This window comes from Sander lucioperca, chromosome 8, assembly GCF_008315115.2.
Source record: "Sander lucioperca isolate FBNREF2018 chromosome 8, SLUC_FBN_1.2, whole genome shotgun sequence".
NCBI lineage: Eukaryota > Metazoa > Chordata > Actinopteri > Perciformes > Percidae > Sander > Sander lucioperca.
Window position 1 is genome coordinate 39,041,470 of NC_050180.1, and position 26,575 is coordinate 39,068,044.

The 26,575-nt window shown below is 38.9% G+C and overlaps 1 protein-coding gene across 1 annotated transcript in view; it reads right to left on the reverse strand.

Moving 5' to 3' along the window:
* The window catches only part of xpo4 (exportin 4), a 58,800-nt gene that overhangs the window by 2,219 nt on the left and 30,006 nt on the right, over positions 1-26,575 (reverse strand). The window contains exons 8-23 of the mRNA XM_031314963.2: positions 25,189-25,346; positions 16,670-16,844; positions 15,091-15,267; positions 14,636-14,778; positions 14,157-14,302; positions 13,070-13,247; positions 9,906-10,065; positions 9,532-9,701; positions 8,045-8,219; positions 5,518-5,724; positions 4,883-4,969; positions 3,588-3,768; positions 3,320-3,441; positions 3,084-3,214; positions 1,286-1,403; positions 614-706 (exon numbers count right to left, since the gene is read on the reverse strand). Coding sequence (XP_031170823.1) covers positions 614-706; positions 1,286-1,403; positions 3,084-3,214; positions 3,320-3,441; positions 3,588-3,768; positions 4,883-4,969; positions 5,518-5,724; positions 8,045-8,219; positions 9,532-9,701; positions 9,906-10,065; positions 13,070-13,247; positions 14,157-14,302; positions 14,636-14,778; positions 15,091-15,267; positions 16,670-16,844; positions 25,189-25,346 — 2,421 coding nt within the window. The remainder of the gene's footprint in view (positions 1-613; positions 707-1,285; positions 1,404-3,083; positions 3,215-3,319; positions 3,442-3,587; positions 3,769-4,882; positions 4,970-5,517; positions 5,725-8,044; positions 8,220-9,531; positions 9,702-9,905; positions 10,066-13,069; positions 13,248-14,156; positions 14,303-14,635; positions 14,779-15,090; positions 15,268-16,669; positions 16,845-25,188; positions 25,347-26,575) is intronic.

Genomic DNA, 26,575 nt, shown 5'->3' on the forward strand with positions numbered 1-26,575 from the left:
TAAAAACACAGAACTTTATTTTGTGCTACTCTAGCTTTAATCCCGTTCTATTCTGTGGAACGGAGGGCTGAGTTATGTGCTATGACACAGATTGGCCACAAGAGGGCTTTTAGTGTCATTTCCATTCTGCCTCCTGTTGCTGATGAGAGCAGCTCAGTCCTCATTTAATAGAACTGATGTATACTTATATACTTAATTAAGTTAAATATAATAACCTTAAATATAATTGCATGACAATTTTCCACAGTGTGCTCGTTTGACTTCTAAAATAATTCTGGATGAAAACATGTCGTGTTTAAATCTCCAATTTGCTTCAATTTTATCAAACCAGGAGTGAGTTTTTAAATATTTAGTCATATTGAAACCTGGACCACGAATAGGAGGATGACTTTTCTTGTGAAGACATTTGACATGCTATATTTTAACAGTTTAGGTTTGCCAGAAAAGCAAAGTTACTGCTGGGTCACCAAGTAGGAGCAAAAGGACATTTAAACATAAGCAAGAAACTTTGTCTATTTGTCTAAACGGACAACTAATGATGGTGGGTTTCAAGTGCAATAATTCTGTATTTGACCAGAGGACAACTTTATAAATGATGATGTTATTCACTCACCTGATGAAGGCACACGAGTGTGTAGAGTGCTTCTCCTGCTGCCACCGTCATCTCTGTGTTGTGTTTTTGCAGGATCAGCATGTCAAACACCAACTGGAGGCACAGAGGGCAGAGTACCCGGAGTGAAAAGGAAAGTTATTATAAAGCAAAATAGTACATCCAAAATAGTGTTGCAAGAGCATGAATTCTACAGTTCAACAGTACGTAGCATCAACATACAACTCATACTGTTTCCATTCTAGCTTAAAAACAACACTCTTAAATAAATCGTTCAACATTTTGGCAAGCGCTTATTTTTCTTGCCAAGAGTTAGATAAAATACCACTCTCAAATATGAAGCTACAGCTGGTTAGCTAAACTTAGCAAAAATACTTGAAACAGGGAGAAGCAGCTAGCCTAGCTCTGTCCAAAAACTGACATGTTGTACTTTTGAGGGGGATTATGTGCCGGACTATTTCTTGGCCGTGTGCAGTGATTTCTTGGAAAGAGAATAAGCATGTATGCCAAACTATCAAACTATTCCTTTACTACAAGAGCAGTTAAAAGGAGTTTTAAATATTTAAACGTACCTGCTCAAATGTGACTTAAAAATACATCTAATATTGTGTTTTGTATGTATTTTATCATTATATTTACATGTTTTATTGTGGTGAAAATGATGGTGTGCTATACCTTGAGGAAGTGACGGGTGGCGATAAAGAGTGGCGTGTCCTTCTCCTGGTTTTTAGCGCACTGCTCAGCCAGAGGAGACAAAGCCTCCAAACACAGCTGGTTGATCTCTGAACTCATCCTGAACACAGACGTTAAGGAGCAGAAACTACATAGTAATTAGCCAGGAGGCTCATACACAGCTGCACCGAGCAAACTGGCAGCTCCAGATGGAAGCAAGAAGAACACTGATGACCAGAAATCCAGTAAATTATTATCAGATGGTAATTCTCTGCTCTGCTGCAGCCACATTTTCAGATTTGATCTAAATCCAAGCACATGCAACTTTGCAGCATAAAATGACTTTTTTAAAGCAAACATCTTTATTAAATATACTTTTCTACTTTTAAACCCGTCCAAAAATAATGTGATAGACGTCCAATAAACCATGGAGACTTTGAAAATGGCTCCTGGTACTGGGTATGGTTTTAAAGTGGCCATATTATACTCATTTTCAGGTTCATAATTGTATTTTGAGGTTGTACCAAAATAGGTTTCCATGGTTTAATTTTCAAAAAACACCATATTTTTGTTGTACTGCACATTGCTGCAGCTCCTCTTTACACCCTGTGTTCAGGTCTCTGTTTTAGCTACAGAGTGAGGCATCGCACTTCTATCCCAGCTTTGTTGGGAGGCGCACATGCGCAGTAGCTAGCCGTTTCTACAACTTCAATAGTACAAGGCAGGATTAGCCGGGAGCCTTCTTCTAAACGAGGGCGCACTTCCAACTTTGCGTGGAATACCTGCAGAACAGGGACATGGAAGTAGTTCTTTTGTAGGTTATGGTGAACTAGTGTGTGTTGTAGCAGTGTTTTGCCATTCAGAACGAGCTAGCATGCTACGGTTAGCCACCTCATTTCGGCTAGTGACGTAGAAAGCCGTGCAGATTTTGGGACACATTCAGAAACCGTATCTCACTCAAAACAGCATGGATGTTTTTTTTCTCCAAGTTTGTATGCATTTGGAAGCACCAGAGACACAAAATAACACCCCAAATCCCAGAAAAAGTGATTTTTTTTCATAATATGGGCACTTTAAATGTTATTATCCTAGTGCTGATGCAATACCTGTGTTTCAATACCTTACTGTGGGGCTTTTTTCATATTATGATTTTCCCCTTTCCTTTATTGGGTTATATATCTTTTTTGTGCATGTTATAGGTTTACAAAGTGAAAAAGCCAAAAGTCCACCCCAAAGGGACTTACCATCTCCAACAGAAAACACTGTTCACAAACTGCTCCAAACAGCTCTATTGTAGTCCAGCCTTTACTTCAGAGACAAACGTGCGTCACTCTGTAACACACGTTATAATGCTCACCTAGCTGCTAGCGTGGCACGCCCTCATACTCTGCTTCTGACTGGCTAGCAGTCCTTACCTAGCTACTGGGCGTGTGCGACTCCCAACAAAGATTGAACAGAAGTGAGATGTCTCACTCTGTAGCTAAAACAGAGAGCTCAACACACAGGGTGAAAAGAGGAGCTGCAGCAATGTGCAGTACAACAAAAATATGTTTTTTTGAAAATTAAACCATGGAAACCTATTCTGGTACAACCTCTAAATACAATTATGAACCTGAAAATCAGCATAATATGAGCACTTTAACATGTTTTCCATTTAACAAAAGAAGTCAAAGTTCTCAAATATTAAATGTTTTCAAAACAAGCAGCAGTAGGAGAACACAATAAAAAAGAAAATAGTAGTACAAATCTTGATGACAACTTCACTAGTATTCAAGAGTCTGTTTGGTCAGTGGGAGGATACGAGGTCATTCCCAGCTCCAGGGAGAACATGAGGCTTTTGAAGAGGTCTTCAGGCAGCTGTGGGATCTTTTCTGGAAAGATCTCACAGATGAAGGTGATGAGCTTGTAGTACTGGTTACACAGGGAGGGGAACTGGGAAAACAACGTGAACAAGATCAGCAGGAGCTCTCACAACATGTCATCGTAACAGGTGCAGCCTGGATCGTAGATTAAACACTAAAAAACATCCATAATTACCTTGAGCAGGTCCTGAGACATGAGAGGGAGAACAATGTTGACACCATAAAGAACCACATCTGCTGCCGATACTGTCCGACTGGACGCCGGTGTTCCCTGGTCTTGGTTGCGAAACACATCGTCTAGAACACAGAGCAGTTAAAACATTTTTTAATCTCAAGCAACTGATGCAATATGAACAAGGAGAAGGAGAAGTCTTCTGCTCTGATTGGTTGTGGATTTCTCCTCTTAGTTTACATTGAAAGACCGAAACATGCAGCCGACTCACCGGTGTCGCTGAAGTCGATGAACTCTTTGGAGAGCAGGTTAGTGAGCAGCTCCATGATGAGCAGCAGATCCTGGTATTGGTCCTCCTCTGCTGTAGCGTCGTTTCGCTTCCTGCTCTGGTTGTTTTTGGAGTAGACCTGCAGCAGCGTCAGACAAACCTCGTACAGCTTCATGGACTTGGTCTGGATGAGGAGGGAGAAGGGACAGTGAACGTTTCAGACAGCTACACGGACCTGAAGCCACAAATTTAGAAAGATTTCTGAGATTTCTGTGAACAAAATGAAAATGGCTTTCTTTTAAAATAGTCTGTTTCCCACCACAGTTGGACTGAAATTCATCATTTTATTTCTTGACTAATACTTGAAAGATCTTGTATATTCCTGTAATGTGACATATTTTTTAAATTCTGATTAACTGATAAAAAGTCTATCATCTCTGTTATCCTTGTAGTCTGATACACACACCTTTCTAATGATACCCCAAAAAGCCATGACCAGTTTGCCCCACAAAAATCTTTTAAGGATGAGGATGAGTCCAGTCTATCTTTTTTTCCCCTCTCCCATCAATGAGGAATCAACTGAGGAAAATTGTCCCTTTATCTTTAGTAAAACTTGAGGCCAGACTATTATTATTACTATCTTATGAAGAAAAGATCAGCATGTAAAATGTGTGAATGCAGAGAGCATGCAAAATGTTTGTGTCATTGTACAAGCAGATTACAGTTCTGTTGAGCAAATGTTTCAATAATTACAATCTTATTCAGCTTAGGCCAAAGATGAATTTCAGTTCAAACTCTTTAAAGCCTCTGAACTCCCACAAAGGTGATTTCAGTTAATCTGGCTGATTCGACTCTGCTCAGCTTGAAAGTGGGCTGGAGCTTGGATGGGAATTTATTAGATCATGCATATTTTCTACCAATAAGAATGATAAAGCTGTCATCTGTCATCTGGCCTGCCCTTAACAGGAGCAACACAGGTAACAAGAGACTTGGGAGGATGTGTCAGTCAATCAATCTATACACACCCACACAGTCCTGGGAAGAGTCAGCCAGGTTAACTGGAAACACCTCTGTGGGTTTTCAGGGCCTTTAACAAAACTGACTGTTAATAAATATTAAACTGATGAGAGATAAAACTATTGACAGAACATCCCACAGGAAGCAGAACAACATATGGGTGAAATGTATGTGTACGGTAGCAGCTGCTCTGGCAAGCAGCAAATGATTACCTGCATAATAAAAACATTATTATCTGCAGGTATAACATTGGAAGTACATTTAAATGGGGTGTCACTCACCTCTCCCAGGTAACAGATCTGCTTGTGAGCCACTTCCACAAAAACCTCAATGATGAGGTTGATCGTCTCGGGTGTGTTGCTGTAGACCTGGGCAACAAAAGCAGAAGTCACATGAAACACGAATGTCATCTACATGAGTCTTTCCCAAAGTTAGGGTAGGGACCTAAAATTGGTCGCAGACTCATTTTTTTATTGGCAGAGTTAAATGCGCAACAACGCTATGATATGTGAATTTGATGCAATGCAGTACATTTCATATGCATTTTAAATGCATGGCTTGTTGGGTTCTTTATCAGTAGTGTATAAATGTAGATGTCACAGCAATTCATAATGTATTTTTGTTTGTTTAATTGTGTAATTGTTTGTGTATGTAAGTTTGGGTCCCAGGCAGACACCAAATTTCTATTTTGGGTCTTGAGCTGAAAAAGTTTGGGAACCCCTAAACGAAATTAGATATTTACAGAACCTTTCATCACAAATGTTTACATATATTTTAATATTTTTTTCCTTTGAACTGGAAAGAGAGTTTTGTTGGTCTGTCCTTTGAGTTAAATGCCGCCTATCAAATCTGATCGACACTACACAGGAACAGCAGCATACAGGCTGCCTTTCACCGACTTGGATTCCGCTTGTACCTCCATGAGGCCGATGCAGCTGGACAGGAAGTCCATGAGAAAAGAGAAGAGCGCGGCCACGTTGTCGATCTGCGTCGCCTCTGCGATGCCACACAGTGCCTCTAACGTAGCGACGATTTCCTTTTTGACGGCTTCCTCCTGGCTGATCTGAGCAAAGTTCTCCTGGTTGATGAGGTTGAGGAAACGCTGCTGGAGAGGGTGAAGCACCTGGACGGACAGAAACAGGGAGTCTCAGGTTCATTTACAAATCAAAATGGACACAGATTCACTGCCCTTGTTCAGATTAGGGCTGCACAATTAATCGCAATTGTATCAAAATCGCAATATGGACTAGTGCAACATCCAAATCGCAGGGGGGCACAATATTTGTTAAAGGCAAAATATGTGTCAAACCATTCTGAGTTAAGTACTGTGGTGCTGCAAATCCTATCCTACAGACTACAGAAAACATCTTTGTTTGGTACAGATCCTCGCAAAAATCACACTATAATAATTTTAATTTCTTTCAATGTTAATAATTTTCAATGAAAATGAGAATAATGATACAAAAAACGATCATTCCCTCCAATATCGTGAATCACATCACAATTGCAATATCAGTCAAAATAATTGCAATTAGATATTTTCCTCATATCGTGCAGCCCTAGTTCAGATGGGACATACTGTACGTCATCCATCACGTTCTTCATGTTTCCAAACATTTTAAAGTAGCCTGGAGAAATTTCAGTGGCTATCTTCCCTTTTTTTGCAGCTAATAAACACATGTAATGGGACTATACAGTATATGCTATCTTTGCACAGACCTGCATCCAAACAGAGTGGAACTTCTGACTGGTTTTAGCCTTTAATTGTTATCTGAACTCAGTTATGACATTCTGTACATATCAAACTAAACCCGAGTTACTTGAGGATAAAAGTGATTTCTCAGAGCATGTAAGGAAAGGGGAGGAATTTAGAGATGTAACAAAAGGAGCGTATGATCAGTTGTTGGGTCCATCTCTCCAACAGAGCCATCGAAGTTCCAACAAAGCAGCTGCAGGAGCCAACAGCTGCTGTCTCTCACTCGTAACACCCATAATTACTCTGGAGTCATTGTGGCTTTGCACCCCCATTTAATACTGTCAGCCTATTAAGACAAAAGGCCTCTAGGATCACAAAAAGGATCATGTTATACACATGGGAGAAAGACTCCACGGGAGAATATTATCGACTCCATTAATCACTCCTCCTTCTCCTCCAATCTGACTGGAGTCTGCGGACTCTAAACACGACCGACTTTTTTGTGTGTATTTTTTTTAAAAGGACTTAGGATAATTTCAGTTGGGTCCTATTTTCATAGTTATGGTCATCATTTCTATCAGTTACAAAAAAAAAAGAAAAAGTTAATAACGTTGTATTTAATTCTACATTGCTCCAATAAAGTCCATCGGCAAGACAAAGAGCAGTCAGACAATGTAAACAAACCAGATTATCTAAACCACTTTATTTAAAGGCCCAACTGAAAGTGAGTGCACCTGAAATGTTGATCATAATCCTTCAATGCACAGGAAAACTGTGTGAGCACACTTGTGGCTAGTACGGCGGATCAAAGTTAAGCCGTTCTGTAAATGTGAGGTTTACAGCGGACAGTTTGAGCGACAATTTTACTGTTCACCTTTAATTTATTTTCCGAATAAGCTTAATTAACCTGGAGATTTGTTTACAACCTGTCTGTTCGTCTGACTGCTCATGTTTATCGCTGCCATCTGACTTGTTGATGTTGCCGTTTTCACAGATCTTTAACTCATTGAGTACAATATGTTATAAGTACCGATAAAAAGATAATTTTGTTACTGAAAAAGTAAGTCTTAAGCTGTAGTTAATCAGAAAAATCTTTTAAGCACAGCTGCAGAGCCACTGGGCGTTTTGTCTCTTCTTCTTGTGATGCTTCTACTCTGTATATAGAATTAAATACGTCATTTACGTATGTTTGCCAGACTTATTGTGGGTCTCCATGCCCCAAAGAGCTGCTAGCACAGGGAATTTAATAGTCTGGTTTCACAAATTCTTTTTACCGTCCCATGATGCTTCCCCCTTGTACCCCCTACTGTAAGACCATGTCCTTTACATTTATTTTGTGTGTTTCTGTGTTGTTTAGATATTTTAGGCTGGAAGTGAGAGATAAATAAGTTTTTAAGTACTTACTTTTTTATATTTTACATTACTGACATATATTATTATTATTCTTGGTTTTAACTAAGTGATACCTCAGCTCAGTAAGTATAAATGAATTAATATTTATGAAAGCACACCTGTGTAATGTTGCATCCAAGCTGGCAATAACGCAAAACATAAATATATTACACTTAAAAAAACTCAGGAAAGCATCAAATTCTCACATTTGAAAAGCTGGAACCAGAGAGGCATTTCTTCATGGTCGATTATGGGAATTGTTGCAGAATATTTTTTTGCCAATCTTCTATTTGTTTAACCAACTAATCATTTCAGCTCTTATCTTTCACTGTACAGAGTTAAACACACAAGTTACCTCAGCCCAGTATTGCTGTTTGGCGTCAGAGTCCATGTGAGCGAAGCCTCCCAGGACCAGAGCTTTCATCAGAGACCTCTGCACAGAGCTGGACAGCAGGTGGAGCGGTGGGCTGCGGCTGGCAAACTGCTTCGCCAGGTTCCACCAGCTTTCACACTGCACCACAACGTTCGCCCTGAACAGACGGGTATGAGGCAGAGCGTCTGTAAGAGTCTGTGGTGTGGTAGGGTCTAATGTGACTAGGGCTGCAACTAACGATTATTTTCATAGTCAATTAATCTGTCGATTATTTTCTTGATTAATCGATTAGTTGTTTGATCTATAAAAATGTCAAAACATGGTGAAAAATGTGGATCAGTGTTTCCCAAAGCCTAAGAGGACGTCCTCAAATGTCTTGTTTTGTCCACAACTCAAAGATATTCAGTTTACTGTCACAAAGGAGAGAAGAAACTAGAAGATATTCACATTTAACAAGCTGGAATCAGAGAAATCTTATTTTTTTTAATAAAAAAATGACTCAAACGATTAATCGATTATCAAAATAGTTGGCGATTAATTTAATAGTTGACAACTAATCGATTCATCGTTGCACCTCTAAATGTGACCCCCCCAGAAATCTGCAAAAACATCTGCACTTATGGTGCACAATGATTTTTACCCAGAAGGCCTCAGCCAGTAGTTTCAAACATGTTTGACCACCTTTAACAAAGTAATGCCAACTTTAAAAACAATCTTAATCACAAGCTGCAGCTTGCTGTTCTAATGTGAAAACTTTCTCAATCCAAATAAGTTTGTTTCCATGTTTTTATTTTGAATGCAAGAATGTTTCTTAAAATGTTGTGAGAACCCAATCCATAATCTAAAAGAGTGCATATTCATTTACCAAAACATTATTTCCTAGTTCATGAAAAGCTGATATTTTACTAATAAAGTGGTAACTAGATCAAACAAACAAAAACAATGATTTCCCTTTTAAAGTTGTTATGTATGATAGCAAAGAAAGCCAAAAGGTTTAAAACTATTCAGTATATTTCAGAAACAAGCAGAAAAGCTATTGGATGCATTATGGGAAGTTATTATGCATTATGACAACATACTTCGTAATAAAAGTCAGGATATCTCGGCTGTGGACTTAGAGAGCTAAAAAGATGAATCGATTAATCGCCAACTATTTTGATAATCAATTAATTGTTTGAGTCATTTATTATGAGAATAAATACATCAAAATGATATGATAATGAAAACTATTGTTAGCTGCAGCCCTAATTGTTTGGTCTAAAAAATGTCAGAAAATGGTGAATAATACCCAAAGGACATCTTCTAACGTCTTGTTTTGTACAACCAAAGATCCAAAACCCAAAGACATTCAGTTTACAATCAAAAAAAGAAAATATTCACATTTGAGTAGCTGAAACCAGAGAAGTTTGGCAGATTCATTTTCTGTTAATCAAATGATGGTTGCAGCTCTGCACCACCACTGTCCTCACCTCTCCCTCTTCTCCACCAGGGTCACCAGAAGCTCCACGGTGTCGTTTGCCAGCTCGGCCTCTGAGCTCCACACGGACAGGTTGTTGATCACCTTCTCCAGAAGATATCCCACAATCCACTGGGCCCCCTCTGTGTCTGCACCAAACGCTGTGCTCAGAGGGATGCTGATCTGAGACGAGATGAGACAGTTGGAGGAGAAACATCTGGTTTATTGTAATGACGGGGAAAAGATATTACTATGACATAGTGCAGTGTAGGGCTGCATGATATGAGGAAAATATCTAATTGTGATTCATTGTGCAGCCCTACTGCAGTGTGCAAAAGATGTGATCTTTAAAAGTATGATGTTATGTGGAGGTATGTCAGCTTATACCTGCTCGTAGAGCTTCTCGTCCACCAGTAGGTACGTCTTGGCCCAACGTCTGAGGAACCACATGATATCCTTTCCCATCTGTGGGCTCAGCAGCCCTGTCAGACTCGCCCTCGTTGCTCTGGACTCAACCTCTGACGTCCGCAGCACCGCTGACAGCAATCTGTGACAGAAGAACGTAAGAAAGAATAGTTGGATTTAAAGTTAAAATAAGGGAAAAGGAAGGAGACTAGATAAAACAGTGAGAAGGCATGAGAACAGGAGGGCAGTAGTTGAGAAGGCCAAAAGAAACAGGATGAGAGAGAAATTAAGAAGGAAATAGATTAAATAGTACAAACAAGGGCATGACAAGATTAAGCGCTCAGCAGAGACAACAATATAAAAGCAGCTGGGGTGAGCAGCTTTTCATTCAAGGAGTGAACAGTATTTTACATAATTTTGGCCTCGAAATCAAAATGTATGCAACAGTCACAACATAAAAGGAATATATTCTAAATGTATAGTTTCAGCAGCTGTGTGGTCACAAGGCATCTGCACAGATCATCCGACGGCAGCCCAAAAATGTCGACAAATATGTAATCCTCTGTACAAACAGTCTTCAGACAAACACCACACTCACCCATATCTGTTTTCAGACTTCTTTCGTACCTTTATGTGGCAAAAACAGGGCCACCATGGTTTATGTACAAACCGTGTTAGTGCTTGATTGATAATGACACCTAAAACATGAATATTCTTAGAAGTTCTGTTTTGTATTTTTGCATATATGCATGTCTCAAGTATTCATTCAGATAGTCATTTCATGCCTTTTGCGGAGTGGGCTTCACACACACACACACACACACACACACACACACACACACACACACACACACACACACACAGGACAGAGCATATAGAGGGTAGAGAGACAGAGAGCTTAAAGCAGCTTATGGATCCGCTCCCCTCAGTCGAGGACAGTGCACAGTTTCACATTGTTTGCAGAAAACAAAACCACGTTGACATTTACGGGGCCGGGGTCGGACGCTCACAGATAGGAAACCTGATGCCATCGGCCACTCGTCTCTGCAATCCTCTGTCATTGCCGTCATCCCTCACACTCTCACACACACACATACACACACCTTTACATAATGAACAATCTAGAAACACAGGGGCTCAATGACCTTCAACAGACATTGGCTGCTGTGACTATCTATTGTCGTCACTGTGATTATCCACACACACACACACACACACACACACACACACACACACACACACACACACACACACACACAGTATACAGAGTATCCAGTATGACTGCCAACATCCCTGAACAGCACAACGTTTCTAACACCACAGTCGCATACTGTCGGGCTGCACAATTAATTGTTGTTGAAAAAATAAATCTGCTTTCACCAACAAGATACGCTTTTCATCCCTGAGGTAGGAGCAAATTCCATTACAGTGCCAATAACTAAAACTGTTTGGGAATGGAAATGCACCTGGTCTTCTCCTTGTTTATTAACTTATAATGGCGGGTAGTGGAGTGGCTGCAACTAGTGATAATTTTCATTACTGATTAATAATTTAGTCTATGAAATGTCCGAAATAGGCAAAAATGACTCAGAGGATAACCAAATACGTTTCTGTCAGATGCCCAACTGACTGATCCAATTGAATGTGACAGTAGTTGTGTTCAGAGGCTGAATCCACATTTCTAGACTAAATACGTTAAAACATGTCAACATCTCATTTTAAATCAACAGAAACTAATCTACCACAATTTAAGATTTTTGATAATAATCGTTTAACCCTTGTGTTGTCTTCCCTTCAACCTTGAAATTTCTTTTTTCTTTTACACATTTTCAGTGCTTATTTCTACGTCCCATTTTTTCTGATATAAAACAAAAATTTAAAACGGGTCAATGTGACCCGAAGCTAACACAAGGGTTAAGTAATTTATTAAGCAAAAAACATCAAACATTCACCATTTCCAGCTTCTCAAATGTGAGGATTTGCTACTTGTCTCAGTGTCATATTTTTGTAAATTGCATATCTTTGAGTTTTGGATTGTTGATCAGACAAACGCCGCAATTTGATAGATGTGATGGGCATGTTTTACTATTCTCTGACATTTTACTGCGCGTTTTTTTCCTGTGCTTTACAGGCCGCACATTTAGATGCTGTTTGAGTATGAATGTGAAGGAACTAACCCACCTTTAGCTTTATAGGACAATAACTGTGATAACACTTAGAAGTCCAACCCACCCCGGACAGGGAGGAAGTCTATTCTGGGAGAGTTTTGTGGCGGTCTGGCTGGCAAAATGAGATGAACTGCCACAACATCCAAGGACTGCTGGACACAAAGGAAGGGCAATCTCTTCTGATACGACAATCTATCTGACAGCAGTTTGTCTGGTCCTTGAGTCAGGTTTAGTGTCAGTACATCACATACAAACCTGTGCTGCATACCGGTTTTCACAGATGCTTTGCTAAACATTCCTTCTGCTGCACAAATTCAAACCGGAGACCTTCACAGTTCACCCAGTCTCACGTGTTTACGGAAAAACAGCTACTGTATGTCAAATTCCTTTTTTATCCTACCTACACAGATTTTCTTAGTTAGAATGAAGATTCAAGCTGTCGACCTTCCAGTTCTCAATGCCAGATGCCAATAAGTAACTTCTCAGTAGTCTCAGTCCGTACGAAGCCTTCAGATAGGATAAACACATTGCTTACAAGCTCATGAACCCTTGCTAGCCAAAAAATCATCCAACAGCCACAAATTGTAGAAACAAAAATCGTAAAGAAACACACCAAAAATGCCATATTGCGCAGTGCAAAATACAACATTTCAAAGCTCCTCCACCCAAATTATTTGAGTCTTTGCTCGTTGGCTTTTAAATGGCAAAAAGAAGAAGAAAGAATAAAAAGCCTTAACTTCACTTTCTTGAAAATTGAGACTAAAAGGTTAAGAAATGTGGGGTTCCTATAAGACACAAAATAATTGCCAGAACGTGAACTACTTTATTTCTTTTATATGTAATTGTCACTACTCTCTCATGTATCCGGTTAGAGACTTAAAACAATAGCTCATCTAATTTACAAAACACTGGATTCTTAAGTAGACTTTTTCAGCAGCATCTAAGCCACGTGAGTGCAACCTCCAACAGAAACAGTACCTGATGACTGAGTCTGTGCGGTTGCAGCCCGGTATGGACGAGGCCTTCTCCCCCGGTGACCCGAGGATCTGCAGCGTCGTATTGATGTCCACTTCTGTCGAGTGTTTGATGGAGAACTCCATCACCTCTGAGGGGATCAACGGGGTTTCACCCTGAGGGTCGTCTGCTAATAAATACCCTGGAGGATGCACAGACAGATGCAGATGGCATGTTAAGGTCCATTCATTTTGTTGATTTTAGGTTTCTCCTAAACTTTTAACAGAAAATACACAATTTCCTAAAAGAACTAGATCATCATCACCGTGGGTAACGATCAGGTAATCAATCGTCATTTTTTAAGCATAAATGCTCCAAATGTTATGTTTCCACCTTCTCATTTTTTATATTTGCCTGAATATCTTTGGGGTTTGGAGTGTCGGTCAGCAAAAACAAAGCAATTTGAATACATCAACTATATATATATATATATATATATATATATATATATATATATATATATATATATATATATATATATATATAAATGGCAAAAAGAAATGTGAAATGAAATGTGGGGTTCCTATAAGACACTAAATAATTGCCAGAACGTGAACTGCTTTATTTCTTTTATATGTAATGGTCACTACTCTCTCGTGTGTGTGTGTGTGTGTGTGTGTGTGTGTATATATATATATATATATATAAAATTAAATATTTCTTTTTGCAAAAACAGTGTTTAATTACATTTTTCAAAATAAGTTAGAATTCCTTTTCCTTTATGTGTCATTCTAAAATCATCTATTTTAATTTAAATATTTTAAAAATACTCAGCTACTTTTACACAATGAGACACATTTAATCCATGAAGAAGAGAGTGTGACAAAATCAACTGCGATTTAAAAATCCTGAGTGTAGAGACACGTGCAATCAGAAACATCCAAATGCAAAGAGAACATCCGAGAGCAAACAATTATGTCTTCCTAAAAAAATAATGCTGTGTGTTGGCCGAGTGCCGACTCTTTTTGTGTTAATCTAGACAAACTCAAAATTTCCTTAAAAAAATTTAATAAATAAAAAGACACAAAAACAAAGTTGTCCTGCTGCTGACCTGAGACCAGTATAAGCCAGTGGATGTCCTCATAGAGATCGTCCAGGACTTTGCGATCCATTGATCCGGGGTCAGATGTGGCCATGAGGTGCTGCTGGGTCCTCTGGAGTTGACCGTGAAGCCGTGTCACCCGGTCCTCCAGCAGACTGCAGGACGACGTCACGAGACCAATGTTAACGGGGGAAACAGAAACACAGCTTCTGCTTCCTTTTGAACTCCAATCACAATAAATCTCCAATAATTTATAATAATGCAAACTAAACAAAAACGGTCAAACATACTGAGAGAAAATCATGCTTTGCCACATATTTAAAATCATGTGAAAAAACTGGGTAAACAATTGTGTACATTTATAACATAGGTACTCAAAATGTGAACATTATACAAGAATTTAACAAATTCCGCCTTATGGAAGATTGTGATGGAGAGGTCACTGCAGGAAAGGATATGAAGTACTTGGTTAAGTTTTACGTGTTTACCTCATGAGCAGTGGGATACAGTGGTCAGCGGCCACACGTCCCAGCATGCCGATGCTGGACAGCTGGTCGGAGAACAGCTCTCTGTCGTCTTCCTGCAGCTCGTTGATCTCTTCCTCTTCATGAGATGATATGCCATTCACTGACTGTTCAGGGTTTCATGAATTGCAAAGAGAAAGTGTGAAAGAAAAAGTAAGTTGAACGTTTCAGGAGGAGGATATTGTTCATATTAACGTGGAAATCAGAATCTTCAAATGTTCCAACAATAAAACAGCAAAATAAAGAATGCATAAATATCTTCTATTAGGCATAGAGCAGACCCAATATTATAATGCTAAAACGAATGAAGCAGGGTTCTTCACTTTTCCAAATCCTTAAGAGTCCACTTTCAACTTTCTGGAACTGACTTGCCTTCCCTCAGTAAAATACACTGTGTTTATCCTAAATATGAGTCTCACCAGGTTCCGGGTGCCGTCAGGAGCAGCCAAGTGACACTGGATGTACGAGTTGAAGACCTGGACTGCCGGCTGGACGAAGCAGCCGCGAGGAAAATGCTCCTCGTCCTGGACGAGCGTCAACCACGACTCCAGTAGCTTGTCGTAGGCCTCCATGTAAACCATGTCGTCCTTATCCAGCTGAGTGAGGAGAGAAACAGCAAATGGATGTCGGCAAAACAATGTCAACCATTTTCATAATAAGACTATTCACTTCTCTGGGTTCTGTTGTCTTTACATAGGCAGTGACAAGTCAGCGACATGTATCGTTCAGGGCGTACATATTCAAAATGTATTCATATCACATAGTATCATTTTACATTAAAGCGCAATGGTCACTGCTCCAAAACACTGGCCTAAAATTAGATGTGGAATATGGATTCCACATAGAACAGATGGCTAGGCCTTTTTCTTTTATCACTTAAACTCATGCATTTACTGTATATCACCTTTTTTATGTAATATTATATGTAACAAATAAACATCCAAGTCAACAGCAGCCATCTCCAACATCTGTAATGAATTCAAGAAGCTCACAAGATGATGAACAAGATTCTGCTGCACAAAGTCCTGCTTATTTTTTAAGTAGACTTGGTGGTAATCTATTCTTCATAGTAAATAAAACAAAGAAAACCACTCTTTGGTTTAACTGGTCATAACCTGTAAACTATTACATTGCTTCCATTTAAAGGCCCTGACACACCAACCCGACAGCTGACCGTCGGCAGAAAAGGCAGTCGGCTCCCCGAGGTCCAAAAAGTGCCTTGGAACACACGGAAGCGACGCCGACTTGAGCATACATTCTGCGCGTGCGCAAGACGTAATACAAAAAATGAAAACCGTAAATGACGAACGTGTCACGTGGGTCTGGCTTCTCCAGCTGACCATAATGGAGGCCATAAATACGATCTCGTATTTTACGAAAATAGTTCACTGAAACATGTTTCTGAAAACATTTTAAGTGAGAAATCTGTCTTCATTTCAGATCGACAAAGGTCAGTTTAAAAGATTTTCATCAGATTTTGAGAGGCATTCGTCACTCATCCCGCTCGCCATTTCCGGGTTAACACTCCACCAATCAGATTGGTCATTGAGTCCGACTGCCCGCCCTCCGAATCAGCCAGTCAAATCGGCCAAAATGAAGGCCGATGGCCCCGCCGATGGACGGCGGCACGGAACACACCAAACAGACTCGAGTCACCGACCTCGCCAGACTGTCCGACGAGCGATTATCGGATTGGTGTGTCAGGGCCATTAGAGGTCACAAGCCAAAAAGTTTAGGATCTATTGGTTTTGACTGAAATCTAATTTAATTCGTTATCAGGCAAACATGGTTAGTTGCTACAATGTTGACAGATGCATTTCTGAGACTCAACATATAGGGGTATTTCAAGAAAAAAGATCTTGTTTTACAAAAACTTTAAATCAAACACCTTTGGTTTTGTTCTCTAAGATGAACCTTAATGTAACACACGATGTGACTGAATTTCAATGAAGATAATCAGATTTTGGAGAGGAAGAAGATGAAGGTGTTATTACTCACCACCTCCTCCAGGGCGGCACTGCGACCAAACGAGCAGGTGAGCAGCGTGAGGCAGTTGATGAAGGAGGTGAAGAGGTCGCTGGGCAGCGCCGTTAAAGTACTTCGAGGGAACATGGTGATCAGATTGGAGATAATATTGGAGATGCCCACCGCCTCCGAGTCCTCGATTTCAATCCTGGGAATACAGATAATGAAATGTGATTTATTTATGTGGTAGACTTGCTTCTTTTCCACTTTCGATTCAAACCCATGCTTTGGCCCAAGGAAGGACAGTTTCCACTCTCCAGGGTGAGGCTGAGGCTAAACTGGGGTCACTTTCCAGTTTGCACACTGGTGACTGAGGTTTGGAAACAGGCATGAAAATTGATCCTTAACCAAAACTCGTGGGCAACTTGACCCCTGAGCAGTTTTCCACAGCTGCATCTGAGGTTATTTTTATGGTATTTCTGCCTCATAGTACAGTACACAGAGTACAAGATGATTGAAAGAATGGCTGTAATTACACTTCTCGTTTTAAGGAGACTTTTATCATAAGGTCGAACCATAAAGCATGAAGTGACACGTGCGGACATGGTAAAATCATATTTGGCTCACATGTTGTTGAATTTTAAAACCAGATATAAGAGTGGCTTGTAATCTAAATTCTACACCATCTGGAGAAATCTCCCCACAGTGAATGTATAATCAATGTGAAGAAATACTGAAGGATCACAAGATGAAGAAATACAGCCACGTTTTTAAGACAATTCAAGTTTAACAAAGAGTATTTAATCAGGTTACAAATATTGTTTAACAAGAGTCTACAGCCATGCTGACGGCTCTGTGAAGCAGAACTTTGAGGTAAATGCTAACGTCAGCACAATAACATGCTCACAATGACAATGCTAACATACTGATGTTTAGCAGGTAATGTTAACTATTCTTATTAAGGGTGCTAGCAATGCTAACAATTATCAGTAAACACAAGGCACAGCTGAGGCTGATGGGAATATCATTAGTTTTGCAGGTATTTGGTCATAAAGCAAATTGGAAAAATTGACATTTTTAGCTGCTTGTGGCGCTAGAGTAAGAGTCAGGGAAACGCCAAAGCCAGTTAGGCTTCATCGTCTGGAGTCCATAAGTCTGTACAAAATTTGGGAATGTGAATCCAAATGAGAAAATGAAAGTGGGAATCCATCCAATAGCTGTCGAGATAATTCAGTCCGACTAACAGCATTATCATCCATAAATATTTTGTTTTAATAAACCACAAGTCATTAAAAAGATTCAAACTTAGTGCTGCCTGATTAACCATCTCAAAATCCCAACTTGTATTCAATTCTCTATGAAATCTTATGCTGAACAATTCCTCTGTATTTGAAACTAAGTGCTCTGAATTTCTCAGAAAAAATGCAATAAATGATCAAAAACAAACGTGTCAAAATTCTATGTGTGAGAAAGACATACAGTAGGAGGAACGAAATGGAGGAAAAAAGCCCAAAGGAACAACCAAATGTAGTCAGAATCAATGGAACCAGGATGGAATGTCTTGGGATTTATCCAAAAACGCATTTCTAATTGAAAACATACTTTACAAGCAATGTGGCTAACACCACAAAATGTATACAACCAATTAAAACATCGCCACAAATACATCATCTTATAATTAAGCTATCAAGGCCGAAAAAAACTACAGAAAAGTGCTACATAACCACATGAATATCTACAAATGTATGTAAATCATTGCACCTATCACACTGTTAAAGGCAAAAGAAGATAGCAATATTAATATTATTAATACTAATTAAACTTGTCAAGTGCTCTCTGGTGGACAAACTACATGAAGACACTGGCGAATTCACAAAGAATGGATTGCGCCTGCTGATAGCATCCAGTGAATTGTGCATAATTTGCAACAGCTATCTAGCCTATCTCAAGGTCCGATTCACAAAGGATATTTAAAAATAGTACATAGATATGTATGTATATAAATGTTGCCTTTGCATCAAGAACACAGCAGACACACAGAACAATAGCAGACAGAAAAAGAGAAATGAAATTTTCCGACCGCGAGCTGTAGGTCCTGACCGACGAAGTGCAGAGGCACTACTCAAAACTGCAGGCAAGGATTTTAAACGTGACAGAAAGAAACAGTATTTGGGATTTAATATTCCAGTCGGTCAGTGCTGTCGATGTTTTCAAATGCACACCTTCATATTGTAAAAGAAGATGGCATGAATTTGATTGTTGATTTGTTTTTTCTCCAGGGTTTTTCTACATTTCTGCACAGTTAATAAGGGAAAAATCCTCTTTTAAAACCCCTCTACAAAAACCAACACCACCCATATGGTTTTCTGTATATTTTTGTCTTTTTGTGTTGCCTTTGCTGCACCAAAAGAAACCTCTTAATCCTGAATTTGTGTTTGTGCTGACACACCTCTCCAAAGTCAGTCAGAAAGAAACATTGTGTGAGAGGCCTCGCTAACCCCTATCAGATGGAGTTAAATTGCGAGCAGAACTGTTCAATCATTGCAGATCGGCCATCCCTCTTTGCATGGTTTTCCGATGAGGCAATTGGAAAAAAGCTCCAAGAATAGGTGATTACAGACGGAGCAGGAGAGGAAGGGAAGAGAGAGGGAGTGAGAGCCTGTGAGAGAAAAGAGAGGGAGAGAAAGACCCCTACTCACTGAATCACGTGGTCCAACAACAAGCGTGTGTGCACATTCATGAGTGTCTCAGTTATTTTTACATGTCAGTGTGGCCCCTTAATTCAAATCAGAAATACTTTGACTAAAGATACACCCACAAACGAACATAAAATACTTCTATACTTATTGGCTCCGGATAATCATCTCTCTAACACACATACAGTTCCCAAGATCACCATTTTTTCTGTCAAAAACTCTGCTAACCTATAGCAATTTTATTAACAGTTAGAACGTGCTTAGACGACAGTCACAGCATGATTAAAAAACCATATACAAGTACAGCTGGGTACATTGAACCTCACTTTTTTGGTACAAATGTGTCTGTAGCACCAATTAAATGTCTGGTCAGATTTGTACTCTTGGTTATTTATTCTTAGAACAGACAGCTACAGATTTAATTGAAAATGTCTTGTTCTTGACAAATTTATTCAGGCAAACTCTCTGAGTTGTTGAAAGTGTTTGGTTAAAAAAAATGCTCATATTTCTTTATTTATTTTAACAACTATGAGCTATCAAAAAATGATTGCTTTAGTATCTATACCCAAACTCAGGTATGTATCCGCAATAGTGTAAAAAATAAGTAAAGAATAAATTAATATAGTGCATGCACAGAAAGACAGTTTAGAGAGACGTTTTAAGGAGGACAGTGTGGTTGCAAGTAGTTAAAACGTTGGGTTGTTCCATTTTTTTAAAGGGGCCACGTTGTCAAAATAGGTCAAATCCATTTAAGCCTTTATGACTGAACAATAAACCTTACATTGTATTCTAAGAGCAACTGTAAGCCAGCATAGGGATAATAAAATGGGGCTAATGTGTTCTTTTATTGTTAAAAGTCTAGCAGCTGCATTTTGAACAAACTGCAGTTGTTTTTTATTAAGTGCAGAATATAATTAAAACAGTCGAGGCGGGTTGAAATAAAGGCCTGAATAACTTTCTGAAGGTCAGTGGGGATGAAACCCCCGTTTTACTTATTTTTCTGAGTCCAAAATAATTTTTGAAAGAGAGCGTACTTTTGATTGGCATGAACATAATTTCTCATTAACTTCCACTGTCATACTGAGGATGGTCTTATCCTCATTGAGCTGGAAAAACTGATGATACTTTCAACATTTAATTTCCCCAAAGTCATTTGTTACGGCCATCAGGCTGCAAGCGTCCTTAGGATTGACAGGGAGATAAAGTTGAGTATCATCGGCATAAAAATGAAAGCATACTGTATATTGTAGTTGTGAGACACAAGACGCTGTATCTATAAGTTTGCAAAGATATTAACTCAAAGCAACTCAAAGGTGAAGCAATGTGGACAGTATACATCTTTTAATTTCTAATATATTTTTTTTATCTTCTTAAAAAGGAAATCAGGAATCTTTAACATTCAGCTGGAAAAGTCTTGTCAAATCAAATTTAGGTGCTTTAGTACGTCAAGATTAACAGCTAAATTGTATTTCAACATTAGCTCCTTCTAGCAGTGGATGAAAGTATAAAGTGTTTCATTTACTGGTCCTCCACTTGACAGCTTTTACTTTTAGTATGACAGTGACATTTATTTATTTTTAAAGAGGAAAATGTGCTTACATTTTTAGTTTAATAAAAGGTGACTCTGTTCATAAAAGTCCAATCATAACTCTAGTAGAAGATCAGGTGTTAAGAGAAGCGAGGAAATAGATAAAAATGTTCCGCAGTACTCCACTCAAATTGAATTAATAAAAAAGGAACTGATTAAGAAACAGATGCAGATCAACATCTAAGTTTGAACCCTCCTGGATGTTAACTATCTGAGAGTTAAAATGCACCTTGTCAGGCGCTTGGTCAGTATTGGGCCAGGGTGGCACTGGCCCGCCCACTTTACTCACTGGCCCGTCCAGCCAAGTTTGATCAAAATACGTCTTGTTATGAAAAATATTCAAATGTATGTAAAAAAAAAAAAGAAATAGTAACAGAACTAGTTGTGTAAGTTTAATGTGTGTTATCTTCTGATTAAAACAAAACTGTTTAAACCATAGAATAAGGATCAAACAATTCGGAAGCCTTGGAACGTAGGTGGTTGCTATGGTAACAACAAGCAGACTCTCCAGGCTGCCTTTGTCAACTAATGTTAGCTAGCTGGCTTTTTAGACAATGTACCATGGATGTGTTAAGCAATGTACTGTTAAAAGTTACCGTGACAACAATGGCTTCTCTTTAAAGTGGTATGGATTAGATTTGGTGCCTTGCTGGCCACTTTTCATTATATCTTTCATAATTTAAACAATGCTTGGTTGGAAGTTTTCATGCTTTGATTTTCTTGAGTGTTAAGATTATTTCTGCAGGACAGAGGCTCAAGACTGCATCACTTCTGATTGCAGACTCTTGACTCAGAGGTTCAAAATGTCACCTCTGCAGGAAGTATTGAGAAGATTGGCTTTGAGGCTGAGCTTTACGGACAAAGTACATTTATTTCCTATGCTCAGAAAAAACAGGTTCAGTTCTGCTTAGTAAAGGGAATTTCAGCTAAATAAATTGAGCTGAACACTGCAGTACACACACAATTTATTCTAGTCAAAACCGATTGCCATTTTGATGCATCTGCTGCTTTATGAGTAATGAAAATGCAGTGATGCTGAAACAAGGGAAACTTTTTTTCGAGGCAAAGGTTCACAATATCTCCAGTCAAAAATACATTTAGATCACAGCTTTTAAATATTCAACTTAGACTGACCACAGAGGTTAACGAAAGCTCTGATTTCAGACTTGAATCAGCCCCAATTTCAACCTTATATTCATGTCATATTCATTTATCCGTTTTTTTTTTTTTTTTTTTTTTTAAATATTTGGAAAAAACGTGTTGCTTATTTTGTCATTGACAAAATAAAAGTGACAAAATAATTGGAATATAATAGCATATATGTTTAAATATATATATCATTTTCTGGGTAAGTACTGCAGTAAGCCTTTTGTAGTTTTTTGTGTCTGTATTTTATGTCTTGCAGTCATTTTTTATTGTGAAGTACTCTGTGACATCTGATCTAGAATTTTTAGACAAAAAAAGATGTTTTCTACATACATCCAGTTATGTGCATTATTTCTTTTAATTTTTCATTTTAATTATCTATTCATATTTTGAAACCTTCATTTTTAGTTTAAAGGTACACTCAGTACTTTGACATGATGTTATTTTGTCTAGCAGTCCATTTAACTTATTTCTTGTTAATTTGTGCAGATGACACCTGTTGATGTTACTATGTTTTTTCATGTCATTTGGATCGTTTAATTTATTATCATCACTACTATTTATGTAGTGATTTTTTTCTGTTCATTTTCATGTTTTTATGCTTGAGGACCCCTTTGACAACAGGATGGTGCATCTCAAGGGGCTTATCCTCAAAATTAAGACTTGAAAATAAATAACATTTTTGAAATTACATTTTGTTTGTTGATGCCTGACTCCTGCTTGTTATTGATATACAGTTACCAGATGGTTTCTACTCCACTAAAAAGAAAGACCAGGTTATTAAATTAGAAATATAGTTTGAACATTTTTGAAAAGTATTTCCACATGGCTTTCAGTAGAATTTAGGTTCATTAAAGTCTGCAAAGCTCCCAGCTAGAATTGGGAAACAATCACATCAGTTTCATCTTAGGGGTCAGGCAGCTTTATATTTGATTAGAGGACGACTACTATAGGATTAATTAACTTAAACACACCCACACTCAGTATTTACCAGTGTTTGAGTGGTTGCTAGTAATGATTTTGTCCTCTCTGGTTGAATAAGCAGTGTCTCTGTGAGAAGAACAGAAGGCATCATTTAATCCATTTTCACATAAATTCGGCATAGAGGAAACTGGGAAACATAAGTTCCTGATTAACACTATTTGTTCTGAACTGAATGTCAAGCTCTTCCCTCTCCAGCCAGTTTCTCATAGTGTGTGCAGATGCTAGAATCAGAGGCCATTAAAAACACAGACTCAACAAGCAATTACTTCCTGTAAATAAAGCAGAAATGGCCCAGTATGAGTCACACTCCTGCTGACGTTGTCCTCCAGCACTTGTTGAGTCTCTGGATTTAAGAAACATGAAATCCGTGAGATAGTGGAGAGCAATTCACAGCTACTGACTGTAGCCAAGGTAATACAACAGTAACTGTGCTTACTGATCTCACGTTTTGAATGCTACAATATATGCAGTTGAAATGGACAGCTGAGGTTTTAAAAAAATGAATTATCATTTACATTTTTATGTAGAAAAGGCAGAGATCCAGCCTTTATTACACAATATTATTACAAGTATTATTTAGTAAATGTAGTTTTGCCCTTTGACTTCATGTGATTTTTTATGGCCAGAATGTATTTATTTTCTAATACATCCCTGCACAATAAGATACATTTAGCAAAGAGAAATTTATTTTAGTGTAGTGGCTGTGTGCATCCCCGGTGGAGCTGCTTGCAATGGGCAGTTTGAATTAGTTTCATCTATTGTTTCTAAAGCTTCACCTGTCAGTATGATGGAAATTACTTTGGAGGTTTTGCAAATTGTCAAAAGGAAAGACGGGGGAGAGATCAATGTTACGTGATGGAAATACTTGAATGACTGCTAGTATCAACTGGAACTGCTTCGAAAACAATGTAATACCTCTTTTGAGGGGATTACCATTTCAAATCAAGCAGGTTCCTGCTGTGAGCCCTTTGTTTTCTTAATTTGGTTGCTTGTGGAATTGTGGATTTAGGGATCTCTTCACAGCTATGGACAGGAGGAATGCTTACAGCGACCAATAACTATGTCAACATACATATGACAGAGTATTGTTTTAGGACTTGGAAAAATGTTAAATTAAACTAATTTAAACCTGTCCTATATAGTAGACAATCCTGTTGCTATCAGTACTATGCAGCACAAAACCTCCCATTTCACTGATAAATACACTTGAGGGAGAAACTGTACTGCTTCCATTCTTAAAATTTTACTTACAAAGTCACCCTAGTGGTCAGTGTTTACCTGCCAACACCATCAAAGTTTAATCAGCAAGCTAAAAAAACGTATTCGAGTAAGATGCCAAATAATCATTTGCACTTTGCCAAAAACGTCTAATAACAACAGAAAGATCAAAAGCAACATTTAACCTATGTCTTACAATAACCAGAGTCCCACGTGATATCTCATCTCTTCACCATTTGTCAGTATATTGCCAAGCTCAACTTAAAAGGACAATGCTGACACTCAAATGGGAGCAGAACATTTAAAACTATACTCTAAACAGGCAAAGGTCATTTTCACAACACCTGTGTCTCATTTAGGTGAATAACAAGACTAAGTCTGCAGTCAGGCTACCAGCTCTGTGACGCTGTACTTGAGATAAATGATAATGTCAACATGCTAACAAGCTGACAATGACAATGCTAAGATGCAGCACTAAACACAAATGGACAAATTATGATGCTTGATGAAAAGTCAGAGTTGGAGGAAGTTATTGCAATCTATCCCGAGGGGTAATATCTGCACCAAAACGGATGGCAACCCATCCAATAGTTGTTGAGACATTTCACTCAAAGCTGTAAGTGTCAACCTCATCGTGGCAAAAGAGTAAAAGTCAGCAGATAACCAAAGTCATCTTATTGCAAAATGAAATGGCAATCCATTCAATAGCTGTTGAGGTTTCAGTCTCGACTAAAGCGGTGAACCGACCAACTGACAGACCACAGACAAGACAACATTGCCATCAATAGAATCATGCCACTAGCATGGCTAAAAAGATACAAGTAGTTACTACAACAAGCTATTACAAAGCACTGAGCACAGAACTGAGATGAGTTCTGAGCCATCGACAAACTCAGTTTCCAGCACAGTGACGCACTGACCCGTTGATCATGCTGAGCAGGCCCTCCACCAAGTGAGCCAGATATGAGACCTGGGCGCTCTCATCGGGGAAGATGGGCCCGTGCATGGAGGCCAGCTGGGCCAGGCACTGCAGGGAGTCCTGGGCCATGTCTGAGTCCTCCCGAATCTTCCTGTGTACCTGCAAGATAAGAGAAGAAATGTATATCTCAGTCTCTGTTTTCAAGGTATAACAGTGGATATCTCAATGAACCAGCAGGTACTTTTGGATACCGTTGGAAATAAGTGCACTGGGAAAAGGACAGAAGGACAAAAAAATGTGGAAAAATGCTTTGCATACTATCCTTTCTAAGAATTTATTGAAAAAGCAGAGATCATTTCAGTCTTGTCTTCTTGCCAACCTGCAATATGAGAAGAGGAAATGAGGAGCGTTCCCATTTTTCCCCTTTTGATTAATAGGAAAGCTACATTGAGCAAGTAGTGTGACCTGATTCTAATGACCACCTGCATGGGAGGTCAGAGGTCAGGATCGCCTACAGAGCAGTGACACATTCAGCAACAACAAGATTATGATTATGAATTCAGTTCACAGAAGGCTTTTATTTGTCAACATGTGCATACTTAGGATAAGCAAATGAAACAAAAAATAATATCTTCCATTATGGAACATGCTGGATTAACAACTATACAATCCCTGCACATGCCTGTTCATGGTATGTCTCTGAAAGGAGAAACAGGGCCACACCCCCTAAATACAGTGTGCAACAGGACATTTAATCTACAAGTGTTGATTTTTCCGATGCTCTGGTGATACTTTGATGCGTTTTGTCAATAAAACTTATCCAAAATAAACTGCATACAGAATACCATTTTGAAATAGAAAAGTCGTCGGCCAAGAACGAAAAGGGAACCTGCCTTATCCTCCTGTCACCACTTTCAAAAACAGATCAGCTGATTCCAGTAGCAGGATTAATACTCACTGGCGTCTCCCACCACCCAGGAAGCTGAGGCGAAGTGAAATGGCGAATTGATTTTTCAAAACGTCTGTCTCTTCAGACACTGTGACCCCCCCCGATCTCAAACAAACAATCACCAAGCTCGTCTGAGCCCACAGACAGCCTCAATCAAACCCAGAATGGAAGATATCTGGCTCCTGATGAAAAAAAAAAAAAAGATCTGAATTCAGTCTCATCTCAGCTCTGAGCTTCTGTTCGGTTTTGGGGGTTTGTCCGTGCTGAGCTGTTATACACAGACAAGGGAAGAGGCATTGTTGGTTTCAACTGTGCACACAAACAGACGCACACATTATAGTAAGGCAACAGCAGTAATAGCACTGCGAGTCATCACAGCTGCTCAGCAACATGGGTTTCCACTGACGGTACTACACGGACATCTGGAGCTCAACTGCCT